Source organism: Amblyraja radiata, chromosome 4 (assembly GCF_010909765.2).
Source record: "Amblyraja radiata isolate CabotCenter1 chromosome 4, sAmbRad1.1.pri, whole genome shotgun sequence".
Classification (NCBI taxonomy): Eukaryota; Metazoa; Chordata; class Chondrichthyes; order Rajiformes; family Rajidae; genus Amblyraja; species Amblyraja radiata.
Window position 1 is genome coordinate 66,010,369 of NC_045959.1, and position 13,178 is coordinate 66,023,546.

The 13,178-nt window shown below is 40.6% G+C and overlaps 1 protein-coding gene across 3 annotated transcripts in view; it reads right to left on the minus strand.

Moving 5' to 3' along the window:
- Positions 1 to 13,178, minus strand: part of dnaaf11 (dynein axonemal assembly factor 11) — a 42,478-nt gene that overhangs the window by 18,764 nt on the left and 10,536 nt on the right. For all 3 annotated transcript variants that reach the window (XM_033019670.1, XM_033019668.1, XM_033019671.1), the window contains 3 exons: positions 8,014 to 8,228; positions 3,967 to 4,155; positions 2,077 to 2,151 (listed from right to left, as the gene is read on the minus strand). In XM_033019670.1, coding sequence (XP_032875561.1) covers positions 2,077 to 2,151; positions 3,967 to 4,155; positions 8,014 to 8,228 — 479 coding nt within the window. The remainder of the gene's footprint in view (positions 1 to 2,076; positions 2,152 to 3,966; positions 4,156 to 8,013; positions 8,229 to 13,178) is intronic.

The following is a 13,178-nucleotide window of genomic DNA, read 5'->3' on the forward strand; positions in this document are numbered from 1 at the left end:
TTTTCAACACAGGCTTCAAGTGGAGGGTGAAGTAAGTCCAAGCCAGATTAACTTAATGAAGGAATTTATCCTCTCCTCCATCGTAATAATTGTAGACTTTCAGTCCAGAAGAAGCATTGTTAGAAGCTCCCCATCAAAAAAGTTTGTGAAAAATCAGTAAAGCAAAGCATGGACCTAGAAGCATTCAACTGGATATGGTAGGGACAATCATAATAGGAGAGGTTTTGCATCAACCAATTGTCACAGACATAATTCTTTTGTATGGAAAAGCTTTTGGAGACAAACCTTATCAGCTTGGAAACAAAATGTAGACAGATCAAATTAAACTGTACAATTGGGCCGACACAAAGATGAGTGCAGTCTGCAATCAGAATTTAGAGCCAATTACATGGCAATAGAATTTGTTCTGTAAAATCATTAGAGTTCCACGATTGCAGTAGTATGTGGGTATTTTTTCTCTCAATATCACATTATTATTTTCTAGTTTCATGGATATTTTACATCATATTTACATCATAACAGGACTATTTAATTTCAAAAAGTGTTTTAAAAAGTGTGTTTAGTTGCACTGCTCTGAGTTTTGACCAGTTTTATCCCATTCATACAGGTTCAGGGTCAGACACAGGTAAAGGAGGATTAGCTACTGGGTCAAGTAATTGATAACTTCTATCGTCACCTCTCAGTGACTACATAGCAAGGTATTGCCATCTCTGCTGGGTCCATGATTAGTGGGATCAAGTATACCCAAGGATTGTGAGCTGTGATATTTGCTGAAAGGTATTCTGTGCGGAATGACTGCAACAAGCCTGATAAGCCTGCAGAACATCTGTACCATGTTAAAAATCCTTTGCAAGATTGACTGGATGGGGAGTGGCATTCACAGGATATTAATCAGGACATAATTTCCTTGTGTATTCTAATGGGAGATGCTAATTTTTCATTCATGCAAACTGTATTTGGAGGGACTGCTAAATGTTTAACAAAGGTTGTCTCAATTTTAAGGCACTCTATAAAGTATGTTTATGCTCTGTCGCTAAGGCCTACAGGAGCTCTCGGGTGTGAGCCATTTTAACTCTCTTGCCCATTACCATGCTGACCTTTCTGTCCAGAATGAGATCATGCGCAAAATGAAAGAACAGCACCTCATGCAGCCTACAATGCAACTGCTTGAACATTGAATTCCCCAATTTCAGGTATTCCACCCCAATTTCTTATCCAACCTAGTCACAAAATGCTGGAATAACTCAGCGGGACAGGCAGCATCTCTGGAGAGAAGGAATGGGCGATGTCTCGGGTCGAGACCCTACTTTCTGAGACGTCGCCTGTTCCTTCTCTCCAGAGATGCTGTCTGTCCCGCTGAGTTACTCCAGCATTTTGTGTCGACCTTCGATTTAAACCAGCATCTGCAGTTCTTTCCTACACTTCTTATCCAACCTGTTCCCCCACACTCCCCATGCACAACTTTCTCCCCTTCTGCATCTTATTAATTTCCCCACCTCTACTTGGTCATCTTCCATCCCTCCTTTATTCCATTTTCAATTTTACTGTCATCTTCCCCTCTTCCCCCTCCTATCCCTTCTTCTGTTTTTACATTTCATTCTTCTTCATCTTGTAGCTGATTCCACATCTGCCTCTTTTGTCTCCATTTCACACTGAGCCTTTGTTATTGTCTGAATCCATCACTTGCCAGTTTTTGTTTGTCCTTTACCCATACCTCTCTTAGCTTTATTCCCTCTACTCAATCATTCTGAAGAAGGGTCCTGACTCGAAACACTGTCTGTCCATTTCTCTATACAGATGCTGCCTGGCTTGCTGAGTTTCTGAGTTAACATTAACAATAAGAATTCAATCACGAGGTTGCTGAGTTTTTTTGTTATCTAAAGATTTCCTAACTTTTTAAAATTTGAACCACATAAAGTGTTCAAAATCATTTTATCAATTAATTGAAAATTAATATGAATTAAATTGTCATTTTTTGATTTTTTTTGGATGTGACATTAATATATGAATAGCACAAAATTAGTTTCAATCACATCATACAAATAGGTAGTCTGACCTAGCAATTCTAAAACATACTTAGGTTCATTAACATTAAAGACTCTCCCTTCAGAAGTTATAAGTGTCCTCTGAGGTTTTTGTATTCCATGATTTCTGCAAGAGAAATGATAAAGCATAAGCATCCTATCACACAAGAAGCTCTCAAAACTAAAATCCTACAACATTGATTTTTATCTTCTGATTGCTTCATTCCTCTCTGTTATTGATTACCTATACTTAAATAATTGTATCATAGGCACCAGCAGTCCTTGTGTATCTTAGTCAATCCCAATTACTGTAGATTCCCAATCATATGATAGGAATCTAATTAATCCATTCTATCAATACCCTACATTTATACATGTGCACGTCGCAGACAAAGCTGATAGTATAGACTTTAACAAAAATAATCCAATCATGGGGTTACTGAAACTAAAGATAATGTGCCCATTATCAGAAATCTAATACAACAAAGATCACAGCCTGGGGAAAGCCAGATGGAAAGTGCTCACCACTCTGTCTTGTGGTTCAATTGCTTACTGAATTTTTAAGCATATATATTTTTGTCAAGGTATTGAGTATAGAAGTTAGAATGTTATGTTCCAGCTGTTCAAGACATTTGTGAGGCTGCGTGTGGAGTACTGCGTTCAGTTTTGATCGTCGTGCTAAAGGAAGGATGCTGTTAAGCTGGAAAGGATGCAAAGAAGATTTACAAGGATGTTGCCAGGACATAAGTGCCTGTGCCTTCGTGAAAGATTGGGCAGGCTAGGAGTTTGATCTTATAGAATCATGAAGGGAATAGTCAGGGCGATGCAGTCTTTTACTTCGAGTAGAGGAATCAAGAACCAGTGGACATAGATTTAAGGTGAGAGGGGCAAGATGTAATAAGAATCTGAGGGCAACTATTTCATTCAGAGGGTGGTGGGTATATGGAATAAGTTGTTCGAGAGGTAGTTGAGGCAAGTGCTATAACAACATTTAAAAGATACTTGGACAGATGTCTGGATAGGAAAGATTTACAGGGATATGGATCAAACAAGGGCAAATGGACTAGCTTAGATGGGGCATCTTGCTCGGCATGGACAAATTAGGCCGATAGGCCTGTTTCCGTGCTATGACCTTTTGACTTGGTCTTCAAATTTAGAGAGGAAAGCGTGATTTTACACACAATATTAATTATAAATTATAATTTAAAAAATTATAGGATCTGCTTTATTGTTGTACAGTTCCCAGGATGCTTCTAGATATTATAATAAAACAAAAACACCACTTCAAATATTAAAATGCTACTATTGAAGTAGAAGACTAATACCACAACACAGTTTGTTTAATGACTATAATATAAATAGAACAGGCTGTACGATTCAGCAGATCAGACAGCATCTGTGGAGAGAGAAACAAAGTTGAAGTTTTAATTTGATGACATTTCATCTGAACTGAAAGTGAACCAGGTTAAAAATTACAAATGAAATTCCTAGATAGAAGATCAGAGCATCTTCATGATCAGATTTTGAAAAGCAAATGGTGCCCATGAAAATTAACCAAGGAGGAGTCAAGAGATAAATGACTAGAAATAATGGGTACATGCAAAACAATAAAACAGGTTCACGGAGGGAAACATTTAAAGTTCCAATTAATCGAAGTAGACAGAAATGTGTAGGAAGGAACTGCAGATGATGGTTTATACTGGAGATAAAAACAAAGTGCTGGAATAACTCGGCATCTCTTAAGAAAAAGGGATGGGTGACATTACTGGTCGGGACATTTCTTTAGACTAAAAGTAGTGGGGGGTGGGGGGTGGGAACTGGAGGTATGAAAAAGCCAGAACAAAGTAGACATTTGGAATCTAAAAGCATATGTACGTAAGATATTGCCCACATTCAGAATTTGCATATGCAATATCATTATGTTTACTAATAATAATTTTACTTGTCCTTCTCTTTAGATTTCCTCATCTTCTCAATGTATCTGTGGGTTTCCAGTCTTGATTCGGGTGTGTAATATGAAGGCTCCTGCCAAAATTTTCTGTTCATCTCATCTTCATCTGTTTCCCTTAAGTCTTCATCCTTCCCGTCACTGTTGCCTTGGTTTTTTTCTGTATTTTGCTGTTGGACAAGTCTTACCAGAAGAGAAATTGGAAAACAAATCAACACAAAAGGGTCTTCCGTAACAGGAAAACACAAAGTCAAGTCAACTTTATTTGTCACATACACATACAAGATGTGCAGTGAAATGAAAGTGGATTGTGCAAAAACAACAGAACAGAATAGAACAGAATCAGTATTTACATGTTAGAATTTTTTTTTTAAGACACAACAGTAAATTAGTTCAGTAAATTGGTCCCTGGTGAGATATTCGGCAGAGACACTTACGTAAGAATGCTGTTCATCGATTACAGCTCAGCATTCAACACCATTATACCATCAAAACTGATCACCAAACTCGGTAACCTGGGCATCGACCCCTCCCTCTGCAACTGGATACTGGACTTTCTAACCAACAGACCCCAGTCTGTTAGGTTAGACAAGCACACCTCTTCAACCCTCACCCTGAACACCGGCGTTCCACAGGGCTGTGTGCTGAGCCCCCTCCTCTACTCCCTCTTCACCTATGACTGCACACCTGTACATGGTACTAACACCATCATCAAGTATGCAGATGATACAACGGTGATTGGCCTCATCAGCAACAACGATGAGTCGGCCTACAGGGAGGAGGTCCAGCACTTAGCAGCATGGTGCGCTGACAACAACCTGGCCCTTAACTCCAAGAAGACCAAGGAGCTCACTGTAGACTTCAGGAAGTCCAGGGGCGGCACGCACACCCCCATCCACATTAACGGGACGGAGGTGGAACATGTTTCTAGCTTCAGGTTCCTGGGAGTCAACATCTCCGATGACCTCTCTTGGACCCACAATACCTCAACTCTGATCAAGAAGGCTCACCAGCGTCTCTTCTTCCTGAGGAGACTGAAGAAGGTCCATCTGTCTCCTCAGATCCTGGTGAACTTCTACCGCTGCACCATCGAGAGCATCCTTACCAACTGCATCACAGTATGGTATGGCAACTGCTCTGTCTCCGACCGGAAGGCATTGCAGAGGGTGGTGAAAATTGCCCAACGCATCACCGGTTCCTCGCTCCCCTCCATTGAGTCTGTCCAAAGCAAGCGTTGTCCTCGGAGGGCGCTCAGCATCGCCAAGGAGTGCTCTCACCCCAACCATGGACTGTTTACCCTCCTACCATCCGGGAGGCGCTACAGGTCTCTCCGTTGCCGAACCAGCAGGTCCAGGAACAGCTTCTTCCCGGCGGCTGTCACTCTACTCAACAACGTACCTCGGTGACTGCCAATCACCCCCCCACCCCCCGGACACTTATTATCACTTATTATTATTTATTCAAATCATTTGCTATGTCGCTCTTCCAGGAAGATGCTAAATGCATTTCGTTGTCTCTGTACTGTACACTGACAATGACAATTAAAATTGAATCTGAATCTGAATCTGAATATGACTACCTACAGATGTTCAATGACTCTACCTACAGATGTTCAATGACTCTACCAACAGATGTTCAAATATTGTTGGCAAAATATGGTTGAGAGATGTATGCAACCTGATATTTTTTAACTTCCAAATTATTACAACAGAACTCCAAATTCCTGATGTTTCCATGCTCCTTTAAAACTCACTTTCTTTAAATTAATAAAAACATAGAACTGGACATAGTGGGTCCAGCAACATCTCTGGAGAACATGGAGTAGGAAAGGAGGTGGAGAATAAGAGGTTGTGCCCCACCTGGATTTGCACCCATTTATTTCCTTCCTCCTCCCTCCGTCCCCTTCTACCTATCTTCCTTCTGCCGGCTTCACAATTCGCACCTCTTTGACCCTTATCTCCACTTTTACTTTTCATCTCCAGCCTTTGCCTATCAATAAGCCCTGTACACCTGTATCCACCTACCACTTGTTAGACTTTGTCTTGTCCTTCACCACAATCAGTCTGAAGAAAGGTCCCAACCCAAAAGGTTTAGTGTCTTAAGTGATAGGAGCAGAATTAGGCCATTCGGCCCATCAAGTCTACTCCACCATGCAATCATGGCTGATCTAACTCTCCCTCCTAACCCCATTCTCATGCCTTCTCCCCATAGCCCTTGACACCCATACTGATCAAGAATCTATCTATCTCTGCCATAAATATATCATCGACTTGGCCTCCACAACCTTCTGTGGCAAAGAATTCCACAGACTCACCACAATCTGACTAAAAAAAATCCTCCTCATGTTTTTCCTAAAGGAACGTCCTTTAATTCTGAGTTTATCTCTTGACTCCTCCTTGGTTAATTTTCATGGGCACCTCTGGTCCTGGACTCTCCCACTAGTGGAAACATCCTTTCCACATCCGCTCTTCCACAAAGAATTCCAGTAGATTTGTCAGGCAAGATCTCCCCTTCACAAATCCATGCTGACCTCTCCTATTTTATCATGAACTAAGTACTCTGTAATGCTTTATAATGGACTTTTGCTGGTGTCTTCCACTGTGAAGACTGATGCAACAAAGTTATTCAATTCCTCTGCAACTTCTTTATTCCCCATTATTACTTCTCCTGCATCATTTTCCAGCGGTCCAACAATTGTGCCCACAGATTGTTTTCCAACAACAAACCATCAACTGAAGTGAAGGATGGTGAATTCCAAATTTACAACTCTCTGAGTAAAGAAATGTATCTTTATCTCTGTCCTAACTGGCTGTCTCAAAGGTGAGAAATATAGTCTCTCAACATCCAGCATGTAAATGCATCTAAATCCATTGTTTAACTATGAAATAACCTACAATTTTTCTAAATGCCAGTGTGTTTAGAGTGATCTTACTAAATCTCTGCTCATGGGACAACCTCTACAACTCAGAAGCGAGTCCAGTGGATCTACACTGCAACACAAACATGGCAATCTAATCTTCAATTTTAGAGATAAAAACTGTACATATTACTCCAGCTTTACTATCTTTTTCTTACACTTCAACCTCCTCACACCATGTATTTGGCTTCCTAGTTTTCCCGTGTTTCTGTCAATTTATTTTTGTACGTCATGAAATAAAACACCAAGATCCCTCTCTAAATAAACTGTTCAGTTAAACATCATATTACAGTAAAACTATGTTTTTCTATTTTTCCTATTAATGGGGGTGATCTCAGGTTTTCCCATTTTGTTTTGTAGACTCTTTGAGGCATCCTCAGAGTTCACTTGCAAACTACATCCAGTATTTAGTATCTTTTCTCAGAGCCCACACAGGCAAAATAAACTAAAAAGTATGCTTGCAAGAGGATGCAAAAACAAAAGACTTAGAGATTCACCTTTAAAAAAATGTTGTAAAGGTGGCAAAACATGAGATTCATATATTTAAAAATATTACCATAGGATTATAAAAATAAGTCAACACCACCAGAAGGACAATAATAAAAACACTAGGCCAGATGGAGTATAGCAATGAAGGTATTTCACTTCAAAAAGCACACCAAGGCATTAGAAAGGGTGTAGAGGAACAAAAATAGTACCGGGGATGAAATATTTTAATTCCATAAAAAGTCAGAGACTGAGCAGAAAAGATTAAGGGGCAGTTTGTTAAAGCTCATTAAAACTATGCAATGCAATAAAGAACTTTCAATGGAAGAAGGGTGAGTAACTGCAGAATGCAAATTTAAAAACTAGCACAGGTGCACTGGGCTGAAAGATTCATTCTTTGGTATATTTTAATTAACTCCAAACCTGTCTTGCTTCTTTCATTCTTGCCCCATATTCTTTCCTCCCAACCCCAACTCAATTCCATCTGCATTTGTTTACTTTCCAGGATCCTTTGGTCCTTCAGTGGTGTATCGTGCTTTGATTATAGAATTTTGTATAATAGATTATATTGTTTCAAACAAAGACACACAAATTCTCATTCTAAATATGCCAACAAAATACTGTAATTCATCACCCACAAGGCATTGTCGATATCAGGATTGCAGAGTACATTAGCGACAGGACTTTCTCCAGTTTCCTCGTTTATCTTCTCTGCATTGTTCTGCAATTCCTTTTCCTTGGTTCGCTTCAGGATATAGACTGCCTCTTGTTCTAATATGCATTGCTGTACTTTTGGAAAGTCCTGCAGTGCCTGGATCTGGTCAGAACGACTGATTTCTTTTCCATCTAACCACTGGAGAATACAAAGTAATGTGAATAATATAATTGCAACTGCAATAAAAAAATAATGTTTCTGTAAATGTGCGAGATATAGTAACAGCAATGAAATTGTGTCAGATGGGTAGTATTTCTGAAGAAAATTTATGTGGCGATTTGAGTTGGGACCTTTCTTCAGACTGATTGAGGTGGTGGGGGGGAGATGGAGAGAGCTGGTACAGAACTGGGGCGGGACAAAGCCTGGTGAGTGGTAGGTGGATATAGGCAAGGGTTTATTTTGTTAATGCGCATAGTTTTGTGATGACTTGGGTTTTCATAACATAAATGATGAATTAGGCAACACTGTTTATATTGCAAGGGCAAAATTGGTTAAAACAAACATTTCTATTGGGAACTAAAGAATCAATTAAAAGTTACTTTGGCAATTGACAGGCGAAATGTTTTGGTAAAAAATATAGGGAAGATAAACAGCTGCCATGTAATCTCCCCGAGGTAACCACATACCATGGTCTCTCAAGAAAGTCTGTCAGTTTCACTTCAGGTAGTCATTGAATTAGACAAAAATTACTTCTATTGACATTTGTGCATTGATACTCTATGAAACAATGTAACATGCATCCTTTTGTGTCATCAAGTTTAGTATATTGTCAGAGGCACAAGTATAGTGAGGTACAGGTACAATGAAGTTCTTGCTTGCAGCAGCATCACAGGCATATAGATCCAGCCAACATACAAAACAAAGTACTGTATACATAAATGATATATAAATTACACATACATTCTGCAAGAAGGAAAACAGGCATTAGAAGCGATGGTCTGTTGTGTTCTGTTCCAAGATAAGGTTAGGGCTGTGCAGGGGCCTGATAATTGTAGGAAAATAGATGTTCTTGAATGTGGTGGTCTAGTCCTTCAGGCTTTTGTACCTCCTGCCCAATGGTAGTAGTGAGAAGAAGGCCTTACCCAGATGGAGGAGATCATGGATGGTTGATGCCACCCTCGAGCCAGTGCCTCATGTAGATTCTTTTGATTGTGTCTAGATCTGTGCTAGTGATGGACTGGGCTGAGTCCACCACTCTCTGCAGCCTCTTGCTATCCTGTGTTTGCAATTGCCATGGTGGGCCATGACACATTCTACGGTACATTTTGGAAGTTTGTTTGAATATTCAGTGATATACTGAATCTCTTTAAACTTCTAAGAAAGTAGTTTGTACGCCTTCTGCGTGATTACATCTGGGTGCTGGGCTCAGGACAGATCATGCGAGATATAACGGCCAGGAATTTGAAGCTGCTAACTCACTCTACTGCTAATCCACCAATGAAAACTGGCACATAAGTTCATAAGTAACAGGAGCTAAATTAGGCCATTCGGCCCATCAAGTCTACTACTACCCAATCATGGCTGATCTATTTCTCTCTATCCTATTCTCTTGCCTTCTCCCCATAACCCCTAACACCCGGTAACACTTGGTCTTCTGACTTCCTCTTTCTTAAGTATTTTTAACTTATCGGTGACAAAAATATAGTAGCAATTAAAAAGACGTTTATTGTTAAAAATCCAGCATGAAAATAACTTGCAAGCCTGAACCTCTCCAGCTCCTAAACCCTTTTCCCCCCCAATGACACAATTGTTTTCATAACGTGATTTTCTGTAACATAAGGTTTCTTCGGATAGCAGCTATTGCGTTATAGCAGATATCTCTGCGCAGAGAATGAGATCACATCATTACAGTTAGATTCCCTCACAAGTAATGAGACAGCAGTTTTGTGACCTTGATGCAGGAAGAAGATGCACATTCCTGCTTTGCTGATAGAACCACAGCTACCATTGAGTGTGCTGATCCAAGATTTGACATCTCATGCGTGATTTGCTGCCTCATGTGAGTATCAGATTATTTTATTTTTCTCTACCAGTTGTAATTTCTGTTAAACTGGAGAGAATTATCAAGCTTGATTATGAATAATAAAAGATGGCAGAATAGGAAATACCAAAATTTAATTTTATAATTTGGATCAGGCACCGATATCAAAGGGTAAGAAATGCTGGAAAGTGGGTCAGGCAGCATTTCTGGAGGCCATGGATAGGTGATGTTTCAGGTCAGGATCTTTCTTCAGACTCAACCCGAAACATCTGTACCTGCTGAGTTACTCTGGCACGTTGTGTCTTTTTTGTAAAACAGCGTCTGCAGTTTCTTGTGTCAATATAAAAGGGTAGGTTGTGAAGATTTTTGCGATGGGGTTGAAGATACAGACAGATGTTGAAGATTCAAATTCTGACACCATTTAGCCATGAGGTGATAATTCAAGTTGGTTGGCATCAGTGAAAATAGTACAAGATTTGTTATAATTTCTGTACATTCACTTTTATAAATTTCAACTACACTATCTTCTTGTAAGCCCAGAGAGGCCATAAGGCTCATAATAAAATTAAAATGGGAAACCAACTATCATAAAAGATGAAAGAGTCCTAATGTAGCGTCCCAACCCAAAACATTGACCATCCCTGACAGATGCTCCTGACTTGTTGAGTTCCTCCTGCAGGGTGTTTTTTGTCATGCAAGTTGCTAAGGAAAAAAATTGTCCAAAGTCTGAAATTGACCTTTTACAGTCGATTAATTTACAATCACGTAACAAAGGTGAGTATGGCCAAGTGTAATTGGGATCGATGTGAAAGGTGAGATGTGTAAGGAATTAAAAGTATTGTATATGAATGCGCGAAGTATAAGAAGTAAAGTAGATGAGCTTGAGGCTCAGTTAGAGGTTGGTAGATATAACATTGTGGGGATTACTGAGACGTGGCAGCAGGAGGATCGTGCCTGGGAACTTAATATTCAGGGTTATACATCCTATAGAAAGGACAGGCAGGTGGGCAGAGGAGAGGGGTAGCTCTGCTGGTGAGGGATGGAATTCAGTCCCTTGTGAGGGAAGACATAGGGACTGATGAGGTAGAGTCGCTGTGGATTGAGTTGAGGAATTGTAAAGGCAAGAAGACACTAATTGGTGTTATCTACAGACTCCCAAATAGTAGCCCGGATGTAGGGTGTAAGTTGCAGCAGGACTTAAAACTGGTATGTAACAAAGGTAATGCCACTATGGTGATGGGGGATTTCAATATGCAGGTAGACTGGGAAAATCAGGTTGGTTCAGGACCCCAAGAATGAGTTTATAGAATGCCTCCGAGATGGATTCTTAGAGCAGCTTGTTATGGAGCCGACCAGAGAAAAGGCAATTCTGGATTTAGTGTTGTCCAATGAACCAGATGTGATAAGAGAACTTGAGGTAAAGGAACCGCTTGGAGGTAGTGATCATAATATGATTAGTTTTAATCTACAATTTGAAAAGGAGAAGGTTAAATCGGAAGTGTCAGTGATGCAGTTGAACAAAGGGGACTATGAAGGCATGAGAGGGGAGCTGGCCAAGGTAGACTGGAAAGGGATCCTAGCAGGAATGACGGTGGAACAGCAATGGCAGGAATTTCTGGGCATAATCCGGAAGACGCAGGATCATTTCATTCTAAAAAGGAAGAAAGATTCTAAGGAGTAGGAGGCAACCGTGGCTGACAAGAGAAGTTAGGGATAGAATAAAACTAAAAGAAATGATGTATAGCACAGCAAAGAGTAGCCAGAAGCCAGAGGATTGGGAAACTTTCATAGAACAACAGAAGGAAACAAAACGGGCAATACGGGCTGAAAAGATGAAGTACGAAGGGAAGCTGGCCAGGAATATAAAGAAAGACAGTAAAAGCTTCTTTAGATATGTTAAGGGAAAAAGAGTAGCAAAGTCAAATGTGGGTCCCTTGAAGGCAGACACGGGTGAAATTATTATGGGCAACAAGGAAATGGCAGAAGAGTTGAATAGGTACTTCGGATCTGTCTTCACTAAGGAAGACACAAACAATCTCCCAGATGTACTGGAGAATAGAGGATCTAAGGGGGTAGAGGAACTGAAATAAAATTTCATTAGGCGAGAAATAGTATTGGGTCGGCTAATGGGACTGAAGGATGATAAATCCCCTGGGCCTGATGGTCTGCATCCCAGGGTCCTCAGGGAGGTGGCTCTAGAAATAGTCGATGCATTGGTGATCATTTTCCAATGTTCAATAGGTTCAGGATCAGTTCCTGTGGATTGGAGGATAGCTAATGTTATCCCACTTTTCAAGAAAGGAGTGAGAGAGAAAACGGGGAATTACAGACCAGTTAGTCTGACTTCGGGGGTGGGAAAGATGCGGGAGTCAATTATTAAAGAGGTCATAATGGGGCATTTGGATAGCAGTAAAAGGATTAGTCCAAGTCAGCATGGATTTATGAAAGGGAAATCATGCTTGACTAATCTTCTGGAATTTTTTGAGGATGTGACAAGTAAAATGGATGAAGTGGTGCCAGTGGATGTAGTGTATCTAGACTTTCAGAAAGCCTTTGATAAGGTCCCGCACGGGAGACTGGTGACTAAAATTAGAGCACATGGTATTGGGGGTAGGGTGTTGACATGGATAGAAAATTGGTTGGCAGACCGAAAGCAAAGAGTAGGAGTGAACGGGTCCTTTTCAGAATGGCAGGCAGTGGCGAGTGGAGTGCCGCAAGGCTCTGTGTTGGGGCCGCAACTGTTTACCATATATATTAATGATTTGGAAGAGGGAATTAGGAGCAACACTAGCAAGTTTGCGGAAGACACAAAGCTGGGTGGCAGTGTGAACTGTGAAGAGGATGTTAGGAGATTGCAGGGTGACCTGGACAGGTTGAGTGAGTGGGCAGATGCGTGGCAGATGCAGTTTAATATAGATAAATGTGAGGTTATCCACTTTGGCGGCAAAAACAAGGGGGCAGATTATTATCTCAATGGGGTTAGGTTAGGTAAGAGGGAGGTGCAGCGAGACCTGTGCGTCCTTATACACCGGTCACTGAAAGTTGGCTTACAGGTACAGCAGGCAGTGAAGAAAGCTAATGGAATGTTGGCCTTCATAACAAGAGGA